This window comes from Tachysurus vachellii, chromosome 1, assembly GCF_030014155.1.
Source record: "Tachysurus vachellii isolate PV-2020 chromosome 1, HZAU_Pvac_v1, whole genome shotgun sequence".
NCBI lineage: Eukaryota > Metazoa > Chordata > Actinopteri > Siluriformes > Bagridae > Tachysurus > Tachysurus vachellii.
Genome location: NC_083460.1, coordinates 38,388,544 through 38,416,446, shown reverse-complemented (window position 1 = coordinate 38,416,446; position 27,903 = coordinate 38,388,544). Strand labels below are relative to the sequence as shown.

Here is a 27,903-nt window from a genome sequence, read left to right as displayed (position 1 = left end):
GTAATGAGGAGAACAATATTACGTGAATTAAATTATAAAGCAAAACACATCTATTTTTAAATAAACAAATAGTGGTGGAGCTGATGATGATAATGATGATGATGATGATTATGATGATTATGATGATTATGATGATGATGATCCCCAGTGTGTTTTATGGACCAATATAGAAGCAATACAAAACCTTCTCCATCTTTTTCTCTTAAACATAAAATGTGAGTGTTTGTCGCCGTGTGTTTCCCCTGCAGCTGTTCTACGTCTGCGATACAAACCATACGAGTCCATATGGTTCTGTTCGAGCGATTATTACCCTGCTCAGCCGTAGAGGCCTGTAAAAGCCTCTCGCTTTCCAGGTGCACACAGCTCGATACAGAGCTTTAGCTGAGGAAGGCCAGGCAGTGCAGTCAGGCATGATGCCAAATCTGTGCCACCTCACTCTCAATCACACAGCACAGATCCAACAGCATCACTGTAAAATACCCTGCGAGAGCAGTTTTATTATCCCTGTGGGGAATTGTATTCTACACAATATTATATCTATATAGACTACTGTTTGGGTGAGGAGATGGTTATTAGATTTTTCTTTTCTTCACTCATATAGTCTACTCCTGAACATAAGGGTTCTTTGATGGGATTGGTATTATGGCCTTTAGGATGCATTCATTTATGCAAAAGAAATCTCTTAACTGTGAAGATGCAGTATAGAGAACCAAGCAGAACCAAAGTTATTGTAGCAAGTAGTAATTATGAATAAAAATCCTGTCATATATTTAATATTTTATGCACTTCTAGAGAAAATGGTCTTTAATGGGGTTTTTCGTATGGCTCTAAATCTCTACAAGAATTCTACCTGGAATGATGATCACGTAGGGGTGTGTGTGTGTGTGTGTGTGTTTGAAGGAGATGACGTCAGTATAGAAGGGAAGACAACCATGATGACTCATCATAAGTTTAGACTTGACATAGATACATCGATGACATCGAATTAAAAATGAACAGATTAGAACACAAAGGCTCGAGAAGACAACAGATTAAACTAGATTTGTAAAGTTTGTCGCGACAAACATTGATGTTGGCTTTGACGGTGCAAGTATTCGCAAAGGCCGGTGCTTTTTGGAGGCGAGTGGACATTAGGGTCAGTGTTACTTTTGGAGGCAAGTGGACAGAAAGATAGGGTGCCAAAACATTTGGAGGCAAGTGGAGACGAGCATGTGACGTCATCCGAATACTCCTGAGGAAGTTCCCCTCATTGTGCTGAGTGTTTTGATACATCACATGCCCATGTTGTGCTATTTTTTTATTTTCACGTGACGTCATCAGAATACACGTGAGGAAGTTCCCCCTCATTGTTCTGAGTGTTTTGATATGTCACATGTCCATGTTGTAAAAAGTTTTTTGATTTTGCATATTTTGGGGGCGGGGCTGTGGCACAGTCGTTACACCAATTTAAAAGTTTGTTCAGAGTTTCACACTAAAGGAGCTGGTCGAGTTTGGTGTAGATAGTTCGAAACCTCCAAATTTTATAATGGGAGTCTATGGGAAAAAATACCAATTTGAGACCCGGTACTGGAAGTACCAGTACTCGGATCGCTTAGAAAAGTAATAGCAACAAACTTCAGACCAGGTACTACAACATATCTGAATTTGGTTCATGTGGCTCGAAAGCCCTAGGCCGCATTAAATTTTATAAATTTTTGTCTAAGCTTAAATAGAAAAACAGAATGTTGGCTTTTACAAAGCTACATAATAAGATGACTTTAGAATAAAGTAGAAGAAATGACTGAAATATAAAACTTGTAAACTGGTCCTATTCAGCTAAGATGAGGAGGAGAGGAAGCTGGAGCGACTAAAGGAAATAAAGCGCTGCTGCATCACAGACATGAAGCAAGGACTAAATACTAAGTGATGGAATTAAATGATAGTCGCATTGTATTGTGAGTAATGCACGAGTTTAAAAATCACGTGTTCTATAATATAATAATCCATTTCCACGTCGTTCATTTAGGATTCTTTTTCTTTTCCTTACATAATTGCAGTCAATAATTCGCGCATAAATGTCTAATAGAGAATCACTAAAGGGGATGAGCTAAATATTAACCAACAGAGTAAGTAGCCTTATAGGGTTTCTACTGATGTTCTCGGGTTGCCAGATTGGGTATTGACGTCCATTATATTGCTTGGAAGAAAAATGACTGGAACAAAAAGAACAAATATTCAACTCACCAGAATATCATAACTAAATCTTATTGGCACAGTCTGTTACTGTTTATCGTAAATTTGGGAAATGGGAGGATGGTAATACTGATTGTTTTGGAGATGTAAGCTTTAATCTGGCAACCTCATGCACTTAAATCTTCTTTCACACCGCATCCACGCAGCATTTACGAGCGTTTCCATCCCTAAAGGAGGAGTGGGTCTGATTCGGGATATTTCCCCAGTCCTAATTTCTTCCTTCCAGGCTAAAATGGGAATTTGTGGCTTTGCGCTTTGTTTGGTAATCACTACATGTCTGTGGAGGGGTGAGTAAAATAAACGTTTGCTGGATTTAATATGACACTTTGATAAAACGCGCAAAAAACGCGTAAAAGCGCAAAATGCTTATTTTTCAAAACGCGACATAAATAAAGTGTTTCATCCTGTATTACACGAAGATGTCTGAGTTTGTAATCATTCATGAGCTAAAAACTCATCATTTCTAAACACTGCCTAGTCTTGCAGTCTTTCAGAAATTTTTTTTTATTCGTCTTTTATTCTCCAAACCAACACAAAACTTTGGATTGAAACGCATTTTGTTCTCCTGCAGTAATTTCTGATGATTGCTGAAGATCTCAGACTAATCAAGCTGCTTCATTAAAAGCCTGAGGCCACTTAAAATGCACTTAAGGCTGATTATATTGTTTCTGAATCAACTTTATGAAAAGAAAATCATAAAAATTCAGTATTTATTTAGGTTTTTAAAGACAATTTTTTATGTGTCCAGTTATTATTTGCATTTATTTTCTGTTCTGAGTTATTTCATCAGCACATTCATATCATAAACATAGTCACTTATGTACTGTATTTGTATACTTCAGAAAATTGCTATGAGTCGTTTTGGAAGACTATAAATCAAAATCAGAGATCTGACCTAAGGAGTTGGTGTTGAAAAATTTTAGAATAGAAAAAAGGATGTCAATAAAAGATTTCATATAATAATTCTGGGAAACCAAACGCACCAACTGTATTTATGTGTATCTAGAACTTCCGTTTAAAAGGGTGTACTAACTTTTGCACATTTCAGGCTTTGTACAATAAAAATCCGTACACGTCTCAACAGAGAACTTACACACACACACACACACACACACACACACAACATTTTCAGACATTTCAATCTGCTTTGTTGGTTTATCAAATAATTTGATCTCAAAATTTGGGTTAAAATTGTTAACTGTTTAATTTGAATTGCACTTCATGGTTTGATCAATATACAGAATTGCCTTTAACTAACACAGCCATTAAGTTCCTTTTTTTTTTTAACATGAGTGCTTTGGGGAAAAAAATGATTCCCTTCATTTCCTTTTTAGTAATTGCGTTTCAAAAATGATTTTGTGTTAGGTCTGTAATCACAACAGAGAATTTCTTTTTTTATTATTATTACAGATGACACTCCATTCCATTTTTGTTCATCTGACTAACCTCAGATTTAATTTGCAATTACAGCTGATGCTGTGTCTCCGTATACGGAGTCTGTGCTTTTCTCAACACATCAGATCGATCTTACCATCTCTCTCTCTCTCTCTCTCTCTCTCTCTCTCTCTATCTCTCGCTCTCTCTCTCTCTCTTTCTCTCTGGATGAATCACAGAGACATAATCCAAAAAAAAATGCTGATCTAATCTCACAGATGGTTGGGTGAGAGTTGATTATGAATGGTCAAACTCTTCAGGGAATTTATCCTGATACAAAGCAAGCCTTCATCTCTCCTGTATTTTGACTTCGAATGTGGCCGTCTGTAAAAGAACTCATGAGAACCACATGGCCTTTTGAACTTTTGGTGAAAAAAGTATTCACAGATATTTGATGAGCCAACATTTTTGCCTTTTCAAGGAGTGACAAATAAAGAAAACACTCAGGTTGTGCTGTTATAGGAAAGTAATCAACGATGGGCTTGTGTGATGTGGCATGGCCCGAAGGTGTTCACTAAACAGTCAGTCTAAGTGTTTTACATCAATCGCAATTACATGTCATTTTTAACTGTTTAATTTTGATTGACTTTGAACGTTCCATGTTATCACTCACATTATATCAGCTATAAAACAAAGATCATTCTCTAACCAGCTTTGCTTTTTTCTTCCCTGTTCAGCCTCTTCACTTTTTTTAATTTAAGTAGGTTTCAAGTAAAGTAAAATGTAATTAAAAAAAAGCCTTTTTGGTTCGAGCATTCACAAAAATCCACAAAATACTCGAGAGACTTTTTACTGATGATAATATAATGTAAAGAAAAAGAAGAAAAGTATCAAGTTATCCTTACTGAAGTCTTTCCCATTTTGGGGATTGACACTCATTGACACTCATGGAGGCTCATTCCGTAAACTAGTAAATAAATACCAGCAAAACAAATATAAATCTGACAGAAAGCTACAGTATATTAAAGCGTATTTATCCCTTTGATTGAATTGTTACTGCAGAATTGCTAAAATATTTGAATGAACATTTTAGAAAAAAATTTGAAAAACAGCAATCGAATCATTTCATCAAATACAAATAAATAAAAATGTCACAGTTCAAATGGCTTTTAAATGCTAAAAAAAAAAGTGCCTTGTGACGTTTTTCTACATCTCTTGAGGTTTACAAGTTGACAGCTGGTAGAGAATTATCACCTCAAAGATTGATAAAGCTTCAAGCTCTGAAACTAAGCAGAAAGTCACTGATGAAAGTCTCGAATCAATACGCTTACATACGAACGAGCTGCTCAAGCTGTTCGTGTTGATTTGTAAGAGCTTCCCATGTGTTTCCTGATGCTGCAGACTTCCACCTCATACTGTACACTTGTTAGGCCCAGCTCGGTTCTCTCGGCTCAAACATACTCAGAGAAAAGTGTGTTTTTGTTCACGGGATGATTAATCTGTCTGATTTGTCGTCTTTGCAGCGTCCATTCAAGGAGAGCAGCAAAGGAGGCTGTATCGAGACCTCATGAAAGACTACAACCCTTTAGAGAGACCTGTGTTTAACGACACTCAGTCACTCACAGTAAACTTCAGCTTCAGCTTGATGCAGATCATGGATGTGGTAAGAAAGGCTGGAATTTCTTGCCATCGTGATTGGGGATGTATAAGCAACAGGGCTGAACATTGTACGTAGCTTTTAGGTCCTTCAGGAGCTTTGATTGTAACATGTTCATACGTCAACATATAATGTGACTTGCCTTAAAACACAATTTCAAATTCAAATCAAATTTTATTTGTCACATATACAATCATAGACAGTGTTAGCGTTTGTGTTATAAAAATAGTCAACGTTTTTAAAATGGTCAAATTTAAAAGTTAATAAAATGGAATTTAGAAGAAAAATAAATTTAAATGGAATGAAATGTGAAAGTAAAATAGATTTTAATGGAAATAAAATGGAATTTACAGGTGAAATAAATGTAAATTTAAATGAAGTTTGTAAGTAAAATGAATTTTAAATGAATGGAAATAAAATTTAATTTAAAAGTGAAATAAATTTGGATTTAATTAAATGGAAATTACTCCGTCCAGGGTGTATCCTGCCTTGATGCCCGATGACGCCTGAGATAGGCACAGGCTCCCCGTGACCCGAGATAGTTCGGATAAGCGGTAGAAAATGAATGAATGAATGAATGGATGAATGAATGAATGAATAAATGGAAATCAACTGGAATATAGAAGTGAAATTAAATGCAATACCTGTACTGTACTGTACTGTGACTACAATACAATGACTGATGATAGGAATATGAATGTGGTGATATGAATGTACATTACATCATCTCACTGTTACTAACTGCTAATGAACACTCAGTAAGTAATAATCGGTTAAATGGTTTGGAGCTTCATTTTGAACCAAGTAATAGTTACCGAGTCATATGTCACCTGGAGAGCTATTAGCTTTAAATTGTTATTGATTTTACTAATCAGTACTAATCACCTTCTAAAGGTAGCTACCCTTTGAAAAACTACCGAATGGTGCAAAAAAAAAACAAAAAAACACCACTTCAGTTACTTCAAGCTCATTTTTTTTGTCATTTATTCTTATAAGAAAAAAGGACAACCTTTTATTCACTAAGATCTATTACCTTTACTTTAGATATGTATTTGTATTATCATAGAATATTCCTCTATAAATCAGCTAATGTAATGCTAAGTGTTATATTATACAATAAAAACAAATCCCAAGTAATTTACGCTGTTAGATATTTCACGATGGTTTGACTTGGAAAGGAAAGTTTAACTGTTGCCTTAAAGATCTAAGTAAACTCAACCTGATGATCAGCTTTGGTTCAACTAATAAGTCCACGGATTATGTTAAAATGTTATATTTAAAAAACGGAGTAACTAGCATTCAATATTGGTCGCTAATTTGGAACATTCTGGAGGGAAATTTGATGTTTGTGTATAAAATTTAGCAGTGTATATCTGCATTATATCATAGGAGATGAAGGAAAAGCAGTGTTTCACGGATCACAGTTATAATTGTTAGGACGTCAGAAACACGATGGACTTCACTTCACATCACAAGATTGATAATAAGCTGATTAGACCTTTTAACCGTCTTGGAACCTTCTTGCTAAGCTAGCTAGCTTAACTAGCTGTATGTGACGACTAGCAAAGTGTTGCTTGTTTTGTTTTTTGTTTTATTTTTTACAATTGGTTCAACTGTTGTTAAATAATCTTTGAGAAATCCATGAAGTAAATTCGACTAACACGTCCTTTCATGTCCATCACTGATAGTCTCCGGTGGTTAGCTAACAATCTAGCTACATTACCTAATGCTAGTTATGTTAGGGGTTAATGAGGGTCCTGTTTTCTTTTTATTGTTTTTTTTGTATCTTTCCATTGCAAAGTGAAGGTATATCTAACACTGGTTCTGACATTGGATTAAATTTTAAGAGCATTGTTAACTACACCGCTACAGGCTTATCATCCTGCAGGCGTCCTGATTCAGAGAAAGCATCAGTGCTTTTCGAGTTTTAAAATAGCCTTGTCTGATTGTTTAAGCGATAAAAAGCCTGATGCATTGCACATCCCTTTTCCTAACCATAAAAGAGCCTGTAAAGATGTAGGGAACATAATATGAGCAAGATTGCTATGCTCTTTCATATATCTTTGTTTCATTATTTTATTCCTCTGTCCATGTGCACAGGATGAGAAGAATCAAGTTCTCACAACAAACATATGGCTGCAGCTGGTGAGATGATCTTATCATACATTATGTTGTAGGTCATTAAGACCCACATTTCTTTTTTTTTCTTTCTTTTTTTTTTGAATCCGCCACCACCCTCATTTATGGAGGATAATAAGGACTTTGTTAGTGATATATAAAGTTACCTTTTTATGGGTGATGGAATGGAATCCTAAGGGCTTGAAAAAAAAAGGAAGGGAAGAAAAGGAAGGGAGGAAAAATTTCTAACAAATGGAAACAAATACAAAGGCTGGAGATGAGAAAAAATATCATGCACAACAAATCATGAAATGAAAACAAATCTCAGAAGAATGGGAATGAATATTTGGGATAAAAAGATAAAAAAAAAAAAAGAAAATAATACAATGCGGAGGAAAGTATTAGACGGAGTGTGAAAGACCCTGAGTCGAAAAAATGCAAGATATATGTTACATGTCTGAGTGTTCGTATAAACAATACGTGCTCGTAAATATTGGGACAATTCCGGTTTTGGGTATTGGGACAAAATTCCGAAAGTCCATTTGGGAAACAAACTTTAGAGCTACGGATGTAACAAATACGAACACTAAACAAATAAAAAATATAGATATGTATGATATAGATATAGGAGGTGCACTGTTCATTCAGGTTTAGAAAGCCTGCCAGGACAGAGATCCTATGGGACTCAAACTCATGTGCCTGAAAGGTTTTTAGTTTCATACGATGGACCTCAGACACGGATTTTGTGTGGAGAGCTTTAGTAACCTGTCTGGTCAGGGTCACAGTCAGAAAAAGGTCTGTTGATGACCCTGTGTGCAACTAAACTCTCTATTGATTTAAACCATTTTACCTTTGAAATGGAATAAAAATCCGACTCATGGGACATTTTTATTCAGTGAAAGCAAATGGATGATTTTCTGGCTGTGAGTCTGATCTAAAGTGAGTCAGGACTCTGTAGGCTTTTAGGGTGAGACGTGTGTTTTTCCCTCTGTTGATAATCTTACACAGAATTTTATTGGATGAAGATAAACAACTTCAAATTTTAGATGATTATGTACAAGCACTCGGCATCTCAGAGAGCGAAAATGGGTTTAATATCTAGTTAAATAACCATTTTGATATTTCTTTCTAGATATCAGAAACACTTATGAAAAACTACATATTCATAAAGCTCTGAGTGTCAACGTACCTATGAGCTTACAGATGTTTAATACATTTGATTAGAAACTAATAGACAGTAAAATAATATCCTGTTACACATTTTAAAGCATTGCGTCTGATTTGGCTGATTACTTCACCACTGTGAGACTTTCTGTATGAGACAATGTATGTTATGTTCTCTAGCCATCAGCTTAAAGTGTTTCAGTCCCTTGCGTGAGAAACAAACCGGCCTTGTGGATGGCTTTGACCTTTATTCGAGCACACGGTGTCATATCCTGGAATTAGGGATGCTGGAATTACAGTTTAGAGCCTAACGAGGAAGAGTGTGCTCGTCGTGCTTATTTGTCCTTATTTTAGATGAGCTGCTTACGTTTAGTGACTGAACTAAACACAGCAAAAAAAGTTAAACACAATACAACATGAGGTAAATAATCAGTGATGGAGAGCGGGGTTACTTTAACCAGCCATGCCAAAGAAAATGCCAAAGAAAGTTTTTTTATTCTTATACCACAGAAAATGTATGTTAAAAAGTTTAACTTTATCCGTATAACGTATTATAATTACAATTAATATCCACAAAGAAGTTGGTTCCAGATTTATACTATTTGTAATAATAATAATAATAATAATGTAATCTCAATCTTCATTCAGATGAAACTATAATAATAATAGTAACAATACTACTACTACTAATAATACTACTACTAATAATAATAATAATAATAATTATTATTATTATTAGTATTATTATTATTATTATTGTTTCATCTGAATGAAGATTGAGATTACATTATTATTATTAAATACAATATTATTTTATTGTATTTTATTTCTTTGCTGTATTTTTCTGTTGCGCTTTAAGCTGCATTTTAAACATAGTACAAAGTGTACACATTCTATTTTATTTAGTTTTTTATTTTTATTTATTCATTTATTTTTATTATTTTTTTGTTTATTTATTTTTTACTTTTCTATATAATTTATTTATTTTTATTTTTATTGTTTGTTTATTTATTTATTTATTTTATTTTATTATTTTCTCTCCTGCATTTATCTGATTTCTGTGCGTTTTATATTAAGTTTCAGTTCAGCATTCGTCTGATATGTTCCTGCTGTTGTTGTTGTGCTGTTTTCCAGTACTGGTTTGATCATTACCTTAAATGGAACGTCTCGGAATATCCCGGCGTGACGAGCGTCCGATTTCCCGATAGCCAGATTTGGAAACCTGACATTTTGCTATATAACAGGTCTGTAAAACACAGCAGTCTTTGCAACCTCAGAAGTCCTGACCTTTATTTTTTATCTGTATCTGTGTATCCAAAAGAGCCGAATAGTTTTCGACTAGAGAACGGTGTCAGAGTTTATAATGTAGGCTGGGAAATGAACTGGAAAGAAGTGCAAGGACACAAAGCCTCAGCTGTGTGCTCAAAGAATCAAGGTTTAGCCTTATTTGTCAATGTATTCCTGTACACTTTATGGAATTTTTTTAAGATGAACTCGCCTTCACCTTGTTCTCTATGCTGAATAAATCAGTAATTAATAACCTGAGAAGAACTGCAATGCTCAAGGAAACAGGATGAGTAACAAGATCACACCTTCACAAATAGATTTTACAACGTTCACAATAAGTCGGTCTATATCAGGAGTCGTGTTTCTACTCTTACCTCGGGAGGAAAACAGTTATTGTACGGAATAAATATCACCAAATGTCAAAGAGTTTTAGTTCCAATAACTGTAAAATATCACAAGGTTAAAGTGTTATACAGAAGTGTTAAAGAGATTATACAGTCCTGTTTGCATCCTGTTCAACTTTTGAATAAAATACAGTATATTTTCGAGGAAAACGAGGAAATGGAACAGGCTGAGAATATATATAGCTCATATATAAGGACCAACACAGAACAGACGAATGCTCACGTTAGGTAACGGACCAATGGCAAGACACGACTAAAACACAGAATAGAAACGTTAGCACAAGGAATCAAGAGCAACACACGATGCAGTTCGAACTGCGACGGTGTATACGGGTGCACGTCATAACAGGCGTGAAAAAAATTAAATATTTTAACCTCGTCCATTCCTATGGTAGTGAGTGGAGAAGCCAAACTTACATTTTATGTCCAAAAAAGAATTTTATGTCACAAGAATTCTGAAAACCGGGAGTACAAACGACAAATAAATAAAAAAAAACATCAGCAACATAAAAAAAAAAATAATAATAATAAAGGCTTAAAAAGGCTATAGTGACTTAGTGTACAGAGCAAATACATTGTAATCTAGTTTATGTGCACTGAGAGACTTTTTATAATGCTGTAAAAAGTGTGCATGTTTACAGCATTTGGCCAGAGCAACTTACATTTTTATCCCACTTTATACAACTGAGCCATTAAGATTTGAGGGCTTTTGCTCAGCGGCTCAGCAGTGACATTGTGGTGGATCTCAGGTTTGAGCTCACAACCTTTTGACCAGTATTCAAGCATCTTAACCACTAGACTACAACAACCCAGGGGTGTTGGATCAATAACCTAGTGATTGAGAGCGTGGCAGGGTTATGGATGGTTTGGAAGTGTAAGGAATTACAGACAAAATCTCCCTCTAAGTGCGTGTGTGTGTGTGTGTGTGTGTTAGTGTGTCATTGGTATAGAATACACTGAATAGTTGAGCAACTGATAGATATTAGAATCTAACATCACTAGAAATTACTGCTAATAACATGCTTTGCTTATTGTACGTGTCTTTCTGTTGGCTCTTTGTGTTTTCCGCAGTGCTGACGAGCGATTCGATGCCACCTTTCACACCAACGTGCTAGTCAGCTCCAACGGCGCTTGCCAATACTTACCACCAGGTACTATACAGTAGTTCTGTTTCCTACAGTTACGATGTGTGAGGAATCGAAAGAGCAGATTGCAGATTAGCATTCGTTTGACAGCGTAGATCTGTCGCACAGCTCTGCAGGGTCACTGATGCATCGTGACGTTACTAGATCACCCAAAGTGTGAGAGCGGACACGTCCGAACTGTTGGTTTGCTCCTCCATGCTTCCTGTGCCTGGGTGAACTCAGCTCTCCGGAAGATAAATCAACGCGTGTGAGAATTAATGTTCCAGAAATTACTCCTTTCTTTTTTTAACGATGTGATACCCAATGGCCTTTACGCGTATGTATGTATGAGCTTTTTCAGAGCTCTCTGCTTTAATACAGAAAGAGGTTGGAGTCTGAGCGTGGTGAGATTTATGCGTGTTTCCTACCAATAAATTAAATTTATGACCAACTCTAGTCTGGTTTAATTCAAGCTTGTGACATTTCTCCTCTCTGTAAATCCACAGGAGTTCTCTGCAGTTGTGTTAATTGAATCATCATTTATTTTTCCCCTCCTTAAAGCTCACACTATAATTTACAGCATATTATTTCATATTCACCTATTAATAAATAATCGCTTGAAGAAACTTTGCATTTAAAGCGCTGGTTTGTATTTTTTTAGAGCATGTGAGGTGAATTGCAATTGAATTGAAAATATGAACCAGTCAACATCATGTTGCATCAATGTAAACTGGTGCTTCAAACAAAAAAGCTTTTTACTAACCAGGTCCATTGTATTGATATTGGAATTGTTTTCATATTTGAACATATTGAAATATATACACAAAGAAAGAAAAATTCCTCAAAATTCTTTACACATATTTGAATATTTGCACCTTTTATGGGTCAGCTTTCATATTCAGATAGCTTTTCTAACAAAGAGGATTGAATTAAGTTCGATTACACAGATATTTCTTCAATCCATTATGCATCCATTTCCACAGGTATCTTTAAGAGCACGTGCCACATCGACGTGCGGTGGTTTCCCTTCGATGTCCAGCGGTGCGACTTGAAGTTTGGCTCTTGGACATACGGCGGCTGGTCTCTGGACCTGCAAATGATTGAGGCTGACATCACAGGCTATATAGCTAACGGAGAATGGGATCTAGTAGGTAAGAAAAATTTGTATCAGCGAAAAAATAAATAAATCAGACCTGAAATCAGACCATTTTGATCTGAGAGCAGTGAGATGTAGGCATATAAAATTATTTATGGCTTCAAAATGGCTCTATTCCAGGGTTTTCTCACCTCTTATGAACCTCTTTCTTATAAATGTTCCAGTGTTTGCTGTGTTTTGAGTTTCCTGCCATGTAGTCCTTTTTTTTAATTCTTTATGAAGTCTTGTTGATCGTATTCATAAGCTTTATTTTCTTAGTTCCATTTGTAATAGACCTGATTTTCATCCTTGGCTGGTTTCCTGTATTTTTATCTGTCATGTCCATGCTGGAATCAGTGTCAAACTAGATTGACCATAACACCACATGGCCTTTAAACATGACCGCTAAAGACTCCAGCTCCCTTTACACACAGTCCCTCTCACTTGACACAGTCAGAATATAGTATCAGTATCTCACCTAACTGTGAAGTATCCTGTGAAGCATTTATTTGTCACAGAACACTTGTTACTAGTTTGGGTCAGAGTGCAGAGGCAGCCAGGATACAGCTCCCTAAAGCATGATGGGTAAGCGTCTTGGTCAAGGGCCCAACAATGGCAGTTTGACAGTCCTGGTGCTTGAACCTCCAACCTTCCAGTCAACAACCAGACATCTATAGAGACCAGACATCATCCTTATTTATAGAGACTTACATTTGAATTATTTATACAGTACAACTGAGCAGTTGAGGGTTAAAGGCTTTGTACACAACATGGGATTTGAACACTTACAGCTGGTTGAGCAGTAGTCCAACGTCTTAGTCCCTGAGCTTCCACTTACCCATGCTTTTATAGACTACACTGGGGGACAGTGATGGTACAAGTGGTTCTGGGTTGTTGATCAGAGGGTTGGGGTTCGAGCTCCACCGCTGCCAAGCTGCCACTGTCGGGGAATTGAGCAAGGCCCTTGCAAGGCGTGCTGTATCATAGCTGATCCCAACCAGCTCTTTTGGGATATGTAAAGAAAAGGATTCCTCTCTGCTGTAATGTACAGTATATGTGGTGCTAATGAAGGCTTCTTTGCACCAGTTTCATTCATTGACTAAGGACATAGACAAAAGATTATGATTATTGCCTATTTTTCACGTTTTTGGATAGTTTGCAAGCTCCTGCAATCAAAATAAATAGAGTATCTTCGTTCACGTCCTTATCTACAGTCAGACGTGAATTAGAGATGATCCGTGTTGACGGACTTTTATTAAAAAGTCACAAGAGTAGGCATGCAGCTACATATGAAGCTTGTGGGACCAAGAAACACAGAAAGCACATTACTTAATTCGAGCGTATTAAACAAGTTCATTCAATCACCTTCAGTAAACAATTTATTCTGGTCAGTTAATTATTTTTCAAATAATCGATGTCACAAGAAGAAGCTCTATTTCTTAGTTTAAGTTACAAGTGGATTTATTTACTATAATCCCTTGAACAGGTGTCTTGTCTTAGGAGTGAAATGTAGCTACGGGGCAAATTATTTAGCCTCGTTGCTCCAGTGAGCCTTCGTGCCCTTGGGTTGAATTCATGGTGAAAGAGGATAAAGCTGATCATTTATTTGTGGAGGGAACAAGTGGTGTCAATCGATTTCAGCAAAGTTTCCCCTAAAGCATAACCGATTCACAAACTTAAGGTTTTCCTTTCATTTGTCTCCCATCTGTAAGATGATTTGCCAAAATATCCCTGTAAAAAAGGGCATACTGTCGTTCAGAGGTACCAGGTCGCAGGAACGAAAGATTCTACGACTGCTGTAAAGAACCGTACCCGGATGTGACATTTACGGTGGTGATGCGCAGACGGACTCTGTACTACGGTCTAAACCTGCTCATCCCATGTGTCCTTATCTCTACACTGGCTCTGCTCGTCTTCCTCCTGCCTGCGGATTCGGGCGAGAAAATCTCCCTCGGTGAGTGAAATCTACAGAATCATCACAACCTCACACGGCGAAGCAGCTTCCTCATCGCTTAGTGATCCTGAAAAACCAAAGATGTTCACTTTCATTATTACACCATAGCAGAAAGCTTAGATTTTCACAAAGGAAAGGCCGTGTTAAAATGAATTCTTTTAAAATGTCAAGGTGTTCTTTAGATTCAGCAAGTGTGAAATGTCAAGAGAGATTTAAGGTCAGATTTTGTTGTATACTTATGAAACAGTCATGAAAATAGAGTTGTTGGAATGCAGACAACGTGTAACACTCATTCAGCGTATTCATTTACAAATCAATGTTAGTATTCGTAGTGGGGATCAGTTCAGAAGGAGGCAGTAACAAACGAGGATAATCCGTCACGATTAAAAAACAAAACTATAAAGGAGGTAAAAACCAGGAAAAAAGGAATCTATGTCACAACGAGAGAACGGAACATACGAGTATATAAAGACAAACTAATGAAGAGATGAACACAGAACAGGTGCACACATTAGGTATGTCCACAAAAGCACACAATGCAGCTCAAAGTGGTCAGAAGGGAAATTGTCATGAGTCCACTAGGCAGGGAGTCATGTCTCCGTGCAAGGTGGGTTGCATCTGGAACGGCATCCGGTAAAAACCTGTGCCAAAATTAATTACGCAGCTCGGATGATTTGCTTTAGCGACCCTGGACAACAACAGCTCTAGGTAGGAAGTCACCTACTGTATTTTAGTTGTTTTACTAGAAATCATAAATATGAAACTTATGTCTAAAATCTTTTTGTCAGAAAGCCATTTTGAATCCCTATTCGTAATTTACACATACGGGATTTGGCAGATGCCCTTATCCTGAGCGGCTCACGTTTATCTCACTTATACAGCTGAGCAGTTGTGGGTTAAGGGCCTTGTTCAGGTGCCCAGCAGTGGCAACTCGGTGGTCCTCAGATTTAAACTCATGATCTTCCAATCTGTGGTTCAACACCTTAACCATTAGTCTGCCACATCCCCAGGTAATGCCTCCTTGTTGATCTGCTCTGTTACATGGTTCTCTCCTTGTTCAAGTTAAATACAAAAAATAAGTGACTGTTCAAGACAGTGTTCCCAAGATGGCCGCTAAACAGACACAGAACATCGAAGTGACATCTTAAGGTTAATTTATGCTTTTTTATAGCGTAAAACAGGTAGATAGACAGGTTGTGAAATGCCGATATCTCCACTAGGTCACTGAATTTTCATCGTATCATCGTGCCGGTTCCTTCGAAGCTGATTAGTTCGCACCGTCTCAGACATTGCTGCAGCTGACTAAGCATTCAGTATCAGGCTTTGTCTTGATTGGCTCTTGAAATGAAACAATTTAAAGTCTGAATATGTGGTCTTTGAAATGCCTTACAGTCTTCTGAGGGGGTTCAAAATAAAATAAAATAAAATCTTTGGACTCAACAAAACAAAACAAAATTTGACATTACACGAAGAAGCCGCATTAAAGTGAACCTGGTACTCAAGTACTGTAACCAAAGTAAATCTAATTTGTTACTTTCCATCCGATTGCTTGAAACACTAAGAACAATTAACCAGTGCATCTTTAAAGCTAATGAGCCAGCAAGCTTATAGATTATTCACAAGATCCCTCTGTTTTGCTGCACGTTGCTAGAAGTGAGACCTTTTCCTTTATAATGTGCTCATTTCTACATACCTACTGCTGCTGCTCTTTTTTGCTGACGTTACTAAACCCTATAAACGTCACAGGCGACATGGAGAACTGCCACCGAAGCAAGCAGAGTACATGACAATTTATGCAGTCTGCTCTGCCGGCTGAGACAAACGACCGGCAGTGAGATTGATAGTCGAGTTAGACGTCTCGTCTGTGATCGATGTAGGTAGAGAGCTCTGCCTGACCAACACCTTTATTTTCCGTCTCAGTAAGTTCAAAAGGAGCCGGTGCTCTGCACAGCGGCCGTTACTCCACCAGGCAGAGTCTGAAATCGTAGTCAAGTTTGATTACTTTTTTCATTCTATCAACACTTAAATTGTATTACTGTGGTGGTCTGTCTGCCAGGATGATGTCATGCCTCAGAGCCATTCATTGGCAGCGGCTTCCAGAATCGATACAGAGAATTTTAAAGGTTAAATTATGTGTCTGCTACTTTTGGGGCCTAGTTTGCTTTAAACGTAAGAGTAACTCTCGGATTTTAATCCCGAGGTGAGTTTTCATTAATATTGTCGAGAACTTAACATTTATATCAGAGACTCAGCAAATGATGTTTAAAATCTTTTACAGTTCTATACATTTTTAATTGCTTTTAAGCGACCTATGATTTTAGAAAATGTTGTTTAAGTCAATGTTGTTTTTTTGGATGTTGCATAGTCATAAAGCACCATGTTTAACTCCTCATTCGGAACAGGGCATGCACTAAATTCCAGGGGTTTCTTTACCACGACGTAAGTGGGCGTGTTTCCGGAGGTCTTGGAAAAACGCCCTCTTTCAAAAAAAAGAGCATACTACGAAAGACAAAACAGTCATACAGGTAGATTTATTTTAGAAAACAAATAAACAACCAAAAACTACGGTTAGGGTTAGATTATCAAATACCCGATGACGCAATATCTGTTACAATGTTCTGAAATCCCTGGAAATAAGTGCATCCCTTTGGAACAGCAGAGTTATTAGTCCTAGTGGTCAATAATGGGAACTACAATAAGTTATACTAGATGTCTATTGGGGCAGATATAATGCTGCCCCCCTCTCTCTCTCTCTCTCTCTCTCTCTCTCTCTCTCTCTCTATGACACACTTGCTAAAGTGTCTACAATTGAATTGTTGTTTAAAAATCTGTCTTTTCCTTGAATATACCAGAAGACGATGTGATCAGCTATTTTAATCTGTCCTGTTTTCTAGCTAGCTTTTTAACTATTCAGGCTGATAATGTGTCTTTTGAGGGCAAACCAGAAACCATTATAATTGAGACTTAAAATAAAAGTCTGATTTTAATTCAATTCAATTTATTTGTATAGCGTTTTCAACAATGGAACATACAGAAGCATGAAAGAAACGTTGAGAGGAAACAGACCCAGAAGGGAACCTCATCATCATTTGGGTGGCACTGGACAGGAAATAATGTAATGTACTGTAAATAACGTTCTTCCTCCAACAGTTTATAGACGAGTGGAATTGTCATTTCTGAATCAAAGTCATTTCTGAGTTCACCACAGACTGCCGATGTTCACTGTTGAAGACCGGAGCGCAATGATGACCGACGATGACGCAATTTAAAGCAGTTTAAAGACGTTGTTCAATTTTAGATCCATCTGAAGCATGTCTAAGAAGATTTGTGAGGTTCTTTGGTGAAGTTTGTATGTATTCTCATTGAAAGTATCTGTATATAACGTTACTTTGCTCTTAAATCTGGTTAACATTTAATTCATTAATATTCAGGAACTGTTATTTTAATGTCTTCACGTTCAACCAAAATGCACGGTCACAAGCCACTCCTGAGCAATTGCAGGTTATCCTGAATAAAGCAGATCTTAAAAACGCATCAGTGTAAAATAAGATGTGTGTGTGTGTAACGAGTGTTTTCGTTCCCAGGAATCACAGTTTTGCTCTCACTGACTGTCTTCATGCTGCTGGTGGCTGAAATCATGCCTGCGACATCCGACTCTGTGCCTTTAATCGGTAAGTCTAATACAGTAAGGCGGCTATTTAGAGCAAAAAGGAATATAATGAAAACAAAGCTAATTCCAAGCATGACTTGTATCAGCGACAGCTTAGAAGTCGAATAAAGGAGGGATTTACACTGACTGATGCTGACTTACTGTACACACCTCACTCTTTCCAGTCTATCTGAAGTTATTTAATTATTTATAGTAGTTTAAATTTGAAGCTGGGGGCACGGTGGCTTAGTGGTTAGCACGTTTGCCTCACACGTCCAGGGTTGGGGGTTCGATTCCCGCCTCCGCCTTGTGTGTGTGGAGTTTGCATGTTCTCCCCGTGCCTCGGGGGTTTCCTCCGGGTACTCCGTTTTCCTCCCCCGGTCCAAAGACATGCATGGTAGGTTGATTGGCATCTCTGGAAAATTGTCCTTAGTGTGTGATTGCGTGAGTGAATGAAAGTGAGTGTGTGTGTGCCCTGCGATGGGTTGGCACTCCGTCCAGGGTGTATCCTGCCTTGATGCCCGATGACGCCTGAGATAGGCACAGGCTCCCCGTGACCCGAGGTAGTTCGGATAAGCGGTAGAAAATGAGTGAGAGTGAGTGAGTAAATTTGAAGCTCCAGTGAATAACTGAATAATAACCTGCAGCTTTTGGGGTTGAGAGACGTTCAGGATGGACTTGTGGGTGAAGTGAGTGGCACTAATCCTATGCTAATATGGAGGATGGAGAATAAAATGTGTGATTTCTCATAGAGGATGTTTATAAATTAGTGCTTCTGGTGTCTTTCTCTCAAGCCCAGTATTTTGCCACTACCATGGTTATTGTCGGGTTGTCGGTAATAGCCACAGTTTGGGTCCTACAGTACCACTACCATGATCCCGATGGAGGACAAATGCCAAGATGGGTGAGCTGTTTTTAATCAAAATAATACTTCTATGTCATTTTACTTCTTTTTATTTATGTTATTAATAACAGAATTTATATAGACAATAATCCAGATATATTACGATTGAGCAAAAATGTTACCCAGATATAAACATTTGTAGAGCTGAGACGAAGTTGAGTTGTTCCCAAACAACATCTCTTCATATTAAATCACATATAATTTTAAAGCTCACATCATGTGGAAGTAAATTAAGCATTTGGTGGAAAATGAAAATAGCATAAATAAATAAATCATTGGGGAGGGAGAGGGGACGCAGCAATAAAATAAATAAATCCTGTGAAAAGAATCATGGGAAAATAGAATAAATAAATAAATAAATAAATTATAACAAAGACATAATTTGAAAATGAACACATTGTTTGGAATCATGTGTTGAAAAACATTAAGATAAATTCATTATTCGGGGAAATTACATGTGATATGAAATGAATCATAACAAAAAATATGTGAAAATAAATTAATCTCTTAAGGAAAAGATCAGATGAAATAAAAGAGTCGTTTTGGGAAGAATTAATCTGAAATAAAAGAATCATTTAGGGGAAATTTTAGTGAAAATAAATGTATCATTTGCAGGAAAACAAAATCACATTAAAATGAATGAATCAAGTAGAACTAAAATATATGACTCACATGATTAGACCTTTTTGAAATTTGTGACTTTTCTTCGAGAGAATTTTATCATTCTGTTTTTATTTCTCCAGACACGTGTGGTGCTGGTGAACTGGTGCGCCTGGTTCTTGCGGATGAAAAGGCCGGGCGAGAAGCGAGTGTGCTCAGCATGCCACGACAAGCGTCCACGCAGCAGCGTCTCCAGTGTGGAACCGACCAACGGAAACATTCTCTACATGGGCCTGCGTGGTATGGAAAGCCTGCCTTGTGCCACGTCACCCGACTCTGGGGTGGTGTGCGCACGCCTCATGGGTGCATCCGAAGAAGCTCCGTCAGTGAGCAGCGGTCAGGGAGACACAGAGCTGTCCAAGATCCTGGACGAGGTGCGTTACATTACTAAGAGATTCCATGACCAGGATGAAGAGGAGTCTTTGTGCAGCGAGTGGAAGTTTGCCGCCTCAGTTATCGACCGCTTATGTCTCATGGCCTTTTCCATGTTCACCGTCCTCTGCACCATCGGCATCCTCATGTCAGCCCCGAATTTCATCGAAGCCATTTCCAAAGACTTCTTCACTTAAACACTGTGTGTGTGTGTAGTTTTTCCTGCAGCGAGTCAGAGATGTAGTTCAGCCAAAATCAAATAGACACTTTTTTTCCTTTAATGAATTAAAGCAGCTAAGACACAGCTTCTCATACTGATTAAGAAAAACGTTAGACACTGCGAATAACCCTGGGTCGTTCTAAACCCTGTGTTTAATCTCATGCAGAAGAACATTTCACACTGTGCAGATAACCGGCTTTTTACCCGGGGTTATGAGAATTAATCAGAAATTAAACAGCATGTGCCTCATATCACATGATTTATACAGCCACGTGTGAACAGTAGTTAAAATCGAAAAGATAAATATAATGTCAAACGGTGACAGAAATCGTGTTAGTTAGAGGAAAGGAGACTTTATATCTACATTTATGGTCAGAAATTTGTCTTTTCAGGACAAATTGTACATCAGTCAGAAATAATAAGAGTATTTGAGAACTGACTGAAGAATTAGTAGCAGTTCGATATCAGCGAACGTCTGGTCGACTACACGACAAAGATAATAATGTTAATAACAAAACAAATTAGAAACCTGTAAAAGATAACAACGATTCTATTGTACTAGGAAACGGGAAACAATAGTTTCTACCTGATGCGAAAGCATGAGAAAGACTTTGTTGATGGCACAAGTATGCAAATATGATGGTTAAGCCAGGTGATAGGAATGTACCGTGTGAATCAACAGGTTATGAAGAGTCAGGATTAATTGTAAACCCTGAATAAAGTATTTTGAGAGCAGTGTGAAATGTCACACAAGGTAACATTTGAGTCTGTTTATAAGGAGTTTACTAGGACCCAGTAGAGCTATTTGAGTGTGTAAAGCTTGTCTTAACTTGTCTTGGCTGATTAAATTTCATTTCTTAGCTGAAATTAGTAATAAATAGAATAAATGACTTGCAACACTTACCAGTCTGGTGTTTTTTAGTTAAAACAAAACGTGAAATATGTGTGTAGTGTTTTCGTAACTATTCATATAATCGATTATAATCACAATAACCTAAACTCAGTAGATAGACTTTTTTTTTCTTTGATACACACTGATAAAGATCTGCATTTTTTATTTATATGATTTTCATTGAAGAAATACATCAAGCAATATTTCAGTTTATTTTCATGTATTTAGTGCAGAGTGATCACTGTATCCTTGTATCTGATGTGGTTGATGTGTTTAATTTTCAAACTTAAACGCAAGGAAAATCAAATATAATACATTATGAAGTTTTATAGGTCTGAATTTCCTTTTTCCTTTTTTTCAAACTTGCCTTTATGATGTAGAGTGACAAATAAACATATTTTTTTATAACTTAGAAAAATAAAGAGTCACCGTGGTTCCTTAAAATGATATAAGGGTAAAAATAAAGAAAGAAAGAAGGATAAAGGATAATGCATGGAAGTGCAATGAAATGTACTACACGTGATAAACACAATACACGCACTTAGAGGTTCCTTAATAACCTAATAACTATACGAGAGCGCATCATAAAACAGGAACTAAATAGTTTCCATGATGTGCTTTATATGCATGAAGTATACTGTGCCATGATACAACCTAATAAAAGCTAAGGTTTCTGTTAACTCTCCTACATTGACATGTTTTTCTGTAACATCACATGACATCCCAAAGTCTTATATGCTTCATACCACAGCAATTACGCATTCTAATTTACATCTACAATTATAGTGTATATATGTTTCTAATATACACTTAATCCATTTAGAGTAATGTATAAAGATGTATAACATACAAAGCAAGTTAATGCTTCTCATCAGACACGCTACAGTAGCTATAAACAGTCTTTCCCTCATCAGCATCTCTCTCTTTTTTCAGACAATTCACGAAGCACAAACCAGTGTTATTAAGTTGGAAAGTCACAGCTTTGCCAGACACTGGATTTTAACATAAAAATGTTAAATATATACCGAAAGACTTTGTTTACTGTGACCCAAGGCTCAATAAAGTAATCTCACTATGCCATCTGCTGACTGACTGTGATAATAAATCATAGCTGTTATTACAAGTGATTATATTAGATATAGATGTAAGTGTGTCCGTACATTTGTTGATATATTTACTGTTTGTAACTGCTTATTCAATTCCGGATCTCTGGGAATAAAAAGAGGAGATTAAAAGTGAATAACAGACACCATTTCACGACCACAGGACACACCTGAGCTCATGGTACTATCTGTTGTTGTGGTTTCATCATGTCTGTGTGGGTTCCTTCCAGGTTTCTTCAGGGCTCCCAAACACATGCCACTATGCCGTATTATTCCTAAGTGTGAATGTGTTTGTTTAAGGCATCACATTCAGACCGTATTCCCAGTATTCACAGCTCCAAGTATTCCTAATATTCCCAAGGTTCTGGATTCCCCAGATCCCTGAAAATTAATGAATGATGACATGACATTAAAAGTATGTTTAATCTGTAAATCTCTGACTAGGATTATGTTCAATATGTAATTTGACAAATTACTAAAATCAGGAAAAATAAAGACATTTTATTATAAAGAGTAGCCACAATTTTGAATTATGTATTGGCATTTATTCATAATCTTTTAACAAATTTGAAAGATTAATTCAGGATATGAATATTAATTAATTCATAATAATAAGAATAATAAGAAAGATTAATTCAGGATATTAATTCTACTACTCAAACCTCATCCTGCGGGACTTACATTTATATCACATTTAAAAAAAATCGGTTGTCCCAGTGTATCATTAAAATTGATTGATTGATTTATTTATTTGGTCATTTTTATTTATTTTATTTTACTTATTTATGTGTTTATTTTCTTATTTATTTTCTTATTTATTTATTTATTTTCTGCTCTTTTCTTTCTTTTTCTTTCTTTTGTATTTTTATTTTTATTTATTTATATATTTAATTTTCATTTTCATTTTCATTTTAATTAATTTTATTTTACTTTATTTTATTTATTTATGTATTTATTTACTAATGTATTTATTTATTTTCTGCTCTTTTCTTTTCTTTCTTTTTTTCTTTCATTCTTTAATTATTTTTTTATTTTTATTTATTTTATTTATTTAATTTAATTTAATTTAATTTAATTTAATTTAATTTAATTTAATTTAATTTAATTTAATTTAATTGATCAGTTTCTATAGCGTCATGATGAAACTTTTATTTTGAAGCATCATATAGTTTGAGGCACACGTCAAACTAGCCCTACTCGCTAGTTGCTAAGTGAAACTGCAAGTTTCGTCTCGTAACACAAAAATCTTCACAAATTGCTCATAATGTCGGAGTCTTTGCATCGCTGGTGTGTGGAGCAGTTAAACAGCCAGTTTGGCCTGGAAGCGAGTGATGACATCGTTCAGTGAGTAGCTCTTCTGTTAGCTTAGCTATTTTTACTAGGAAGCCGGTTAGCATCCTAGCCTGATAGCTGTGAGCTACACTGTGAGCTACACTGTGAGCTACACTGTGAGCTACACTGTGAGCTACACTGTGAGCTACACTGTGAGCTACACTGTGAGCTACACTGTGAGCTACACTGTGAGCTACACTGTGAGCTACACTGTGAGCTGTAAGAATGGCGTCTGTATGTAACCTGTAATATGAGCTGCAGCTGTGGTTTCATTGTGTTCTGGTCTGATAGCTAGTTAGCCAGTGATGTTGGCACAGACAGAGACATCACGGTGATGTTGGCACAGACACAGACATGACTGTGATGTTGGCACAGACACAGACATGACTGTGATGTTGGCACAGACATGACTGTGATGTTGGCACAGACACAGACATGACTGTGATGTTGGCACAGACACAGACATGACTGTGATGTTGGCACAGACACAGACATGACTGTGATGTTGGCACAGACACAGACATGACGGTGATGTTGGCACAGACACAGACATGACGGTGATGTTGGCACAGACACAGACATGACGGTGATGTTGGCACAGACACAGACATGACGGTGATGTTGGCACAGACACAGACATTACGGTGATGTTGGCACAGACACAGACATGACGGTGATGTTGGCACAGACATGACGGTGATGTTGGCACAGACACAGACATGACGGTGATGTTGGCACAGACATGACGGTGATGTTGGCACAGACATGACGGTGATGTTGGCACAGACATGACGGTGATGTTGGCACAGACATGACTGTGATGTTGGCACAGACATGACGGTGATGTTGGCACAGACATGACATGACGGTGATGTTGGCACAGACATGACGGTGATGTTGGCACAGACATGACGGTGATGTTGGCACAGACATGACATGATGGTGATGTTGGCACAGACATCACTGTGATGTTGGCACAGACACAGACATCACGCTGATGTTGGCACAGACACACAGACATGACATGACGGTGATGTTGGCACACACACACAGACATGACATGACGGTGATGTTGGCACACACACACAGACATGACATGACGGTGATGTTGGCACACACACACGGACATGACATGACGGTGATGTTGGCACACACACACGGACATGACATGACGGTGATGTTGGCACACACACACAGACATGACATGACGGTGATGTTGGCACACACACACAGACATGACATGACGGCGATGTTGGCACACACACAGACATGACATGACGGCGATGTTGGCACACAGACATGACATGACGGCGATGTTGGCACACACACAGACATGACATGACGGCGATGTTGGCACACACACACAGACATGACATGACGGCGATGTTGGCACACACACACAGACATGACATGACGGCGATGTTGGCACACACACACAGACATGACATGACGGCGATGTTGGCACACACACACAGACATGACATGACGGCGATGTTGGCACACACACACAGACATGACATGACGGCGATGTTGGCACACACACACAGACATGACATGACGGCGATGTTGGCACACACACACAGACATGACATGACGGCGATGTTGGCACACACACACAGACATGACATGACGGCGATGTTGGCACACACACCGACATGACATGACGGCGATGTTGGCACACACACAGACGTGACATGACGGTGATGTTGGCACACACACACAGACGTGACATGACGGTGATGTTGGCACACACACACAGACGTGACATGACGGTGATGTTGGCACACACACACAGACGTGACATGACGGCGATGTTCGCACACACACAGACGTGACATGACGGCGATGTTCGCACACACACAGACGTGACATGACGGCGATGTTGGCACACACACAGACGTGACATGACGGCGATGTTGGCACACACACACAGACATGACATGACGGTGATGTTTAGGGTCTGTCTGTCTGTGTGTTTACCTGTCTCACCGTCTCTGCATCCCTCTCTTTTTGTGTTTACTTGTCTGTCTTTACTTCTCTCTGTGTGTACACCCAGAGCGCGCTCACACACACACACACACACACACACACACACACACACACACACACACACACACAGTCGCATGCTTATCCGTCCCCTTGCTCACAGTTTGTTGTGTTTTAGGTACATCCTGTCCATCAGTAATGTGGATGAGATTGTGGAGTATGTCGGTGATCTTCTGCAGGGAACTGAAGGGAAGAAGAAGGATTTTCTAGACGAGCTGCTGGTGAGATGGCGACGTTGTCAGAAACAGCAGGACAGAGAGCCAGAACTGATCCACATGAAAACAGGTGAGCGAGATGGACGATCATCTTTAATTTTATTCTTTGATCAACTATTTATGTAAACTAACTGCTTCTTCAGAGGGTCCCGACCCAAGTAAAGACACTCAGAAGAAAAAACGCAAAGGGCGGAACAAACAGGAGGTGGTGTTGTCCAGCCAGGCTGAGCCCGAGCCGGAGATAGTAAGAACTCCCATCGACCTGATGAAGGTGTGTGCTGTGTCCGTAAACCCAGCTGCTCTCTTTACGTAGATATCAAACCTCTGGTTAGGATTGTGTGTGTGTTTTTTTTTCTGTAGGCACACGAGAACAGCAGCAGCTCTTCCTCCTCTAAGAAGAAGAACAAATTTGTGAATTTATACGCCAAAGAGGGTCAGGATAAACTCACCGTCCTGCTGCCCGGACGCCATTCCTGCGACTGTTTAGCTCAGAAACACAAACTGATCAACAACTGCCTGACCTGCGGTCGGATCGTGTGCGAGCAGGAAGGCTCCGGTCCGTGTTTTTTCTGCGGCAGTCTGGTACGTATCGACGCATGTCACGTCTTTGCGTTGAGTTTCAGTATCGTGTTCGCCGTAGCCGCACTTGTGTCTATTTTAGGGACGTAAATGATCTCCATGGTCTCAGTCGAGAGCTTTACTGGAATGTGTGGGAGATTATTTGTATGACATTCATTACAACATGCAATCGTTCTAATGTAACGTCCAAAGTTTCTAAATATTTGTTTGTTTAATTTTAGGCTTTCTTTGCTTTAGATGTATGAATTTAGAATGATAAAAAAAGGCTGTTTGTGTTTCTTAGTCAGATTAGGCAGAACTTACTGCTTACTAAAACTGCCAGACACAAGAACGGTTTCTTTCCCCAGACAATCACCCTGATTAACATCTCACCATAATTATATTCACTGCTTCATATCTATAAGTACTGCATTATCAGGACTGTCAGTCATCACATCATCTGTATATATTACACACACTACTGCTGCTGTATATTGTACAAAAAGCATAATATTACACAATATTGTTATTTGCACTCCCACACTTTATGTACATAATCAGTCATATTCTATATTCATATTTAATACTCATTCTGTCTATATTGTATCTCATCGTCTACATTGTTTTGTTTAGTTTCTGTACTTTTGAGAGTCACAAACAGCTGGAACCAAATTCCTTGTGTGTGTCAACACACTTGGCCAATATTCAGATATCTTATTCAGATTCTGATACTGATTAAGTGGTTTTGGTATCCCTAGTGGAGAGAGATGGCTGGATGATGGGAGGAATGGATAGATGGAATCTAAAGTAGACTATAGACAGACAGACAGACAGACAGACAGACAGACAGACAGACAGACAGACAGACAGACAGATAGATAGATAGATAGATAGATAGATAGATAGTTAGATAGTATCCAAAGTAAACTTGATATGGATGACTAGAGGGATGTCTGGGTGGATAGATGAAATCCAAAGCATTTTTGTGAGGGACAGATGGAGGGAGGGATGATTGGAGGGATACATGGGTGGATAGATGGAATCCAAAGGTGTCTTGAAAGAGATGGATGGATGGATATGTGAATGGATGGATGGATGTATGGATGGATATGTGAATGGATGGATGGATGGATATGTGGATGGATGGATGGATGGATGGATGGATATGTGAATGGATAGATGGATGGATATGTGAATGGATGGATATGTAAATGGGTGGATGGATGGATGGATGGATATGTGGAAGGATGGATGGATGGATATGTGAATGGATGGATGGATATGTGAATGGATGGATGGATATGTGAATGGATGGATGGATATGTGAATGGATGGATGGATGGATGGATATTTGAATGGATGGATGGATGGACATGTGAATGGATGGATGGAATCCAAAATAGACATGAGATAGATGGATGGATGGTTAACTGGTGTGATATGAGGACGGATAAATGGAATTTAATGTAGACTTAAGAGAGAAGGATGGATGGATGGAGGGCT

At 38.0% G+C, this 27,903-nt stretch overlaps 2 protein-coding genes across 3 annotated transcripts in view; both read left to right on the top strand.

The window, feature by feature from the left end:
• Nucleotides 1-2,414: 2,414 nt before the first annotated feature.
• Nucleotides 2,415-21,463, top strand: chrna7a (cholinergic receptor, nicotinic, alpha 7a (neuronal)). The gene is made up of 10 exons (XM_060865355.1): nt 2,415-2,519; nt 5,130-5,269; nt 7,364-7,408; nt 9,680-9,789; nt 11,308-11,387; nt 12,344-12,511; nt 14,255-14,449; nt 18,034-18,120; nt 18,893-19,002; nt 19,746-21,463. The coding sequence occupies exons 1-10, from the start codon at nt 2,465-2,467 to the stop codon at nt 20,229-20,231; spliced, it is 1,476 nt and encodes a 491-aa protein (XP_060721338.1). The 5' UTR covers nt 2,415-2,464; the 3' UTR covers nt 20,232-21,463.
• A 1,956-nt stretch (nt 21,464-23,419) lies between these two features.
• Nucleotides 23,420-27,903, top strand: part of trip4 (thyroid hormone receptor interactor 4) — a 67,820-nt gene continuing 63,336 nt past the window's right edge. For both annotated transcript variants that reach the window (XM_060886785.1, XM_060886791.1), the window contains exons 1-4: nt 23,420-23,593; nt 25,746-25,912; nt 25,986-26,113; nt 26,203-26,424. In XM_060886785.1, coding sequence (XP_060742768.1) covers nt 23,514-23,593; nt 25,746-25,912; nt 25,986-26,113; nt 26,203-26,424 — 597 coding nt within the window. In that variant the 5' untranslated portion in view covers nt 23,420-23,513. The remainder of the gene's footprint in view (nt 23,594-25,745; nt 25,913-25,985; nt 26,114-26,202; nt 26,425-27,903) is intronic.

Bases quoted from the DNA above. Each gene is read 5' to 3' on its own strand.
- chrna7a (XM_060865355.1), top strand. From the start codon at position 2,465: ATGGGAATTTGTGGCTTTGCGCTTTGTTTGGTAATCACTACATGTCTG. The intron at 7,409-9,679 runs GTGAGATGATCT...GCTGTTTTCCAG, and splicing joins CAAACATATGGCTGCAGCTG to TACTGGTTTGATCATTACCT. The intron at 18,121-18,892 runs GTAAGTCTAATA...CTTTCTCTCAAG, and splicing joins CGACTCTGTGCCTTTAATCG to CCCAGTATTTTGCCACTACC.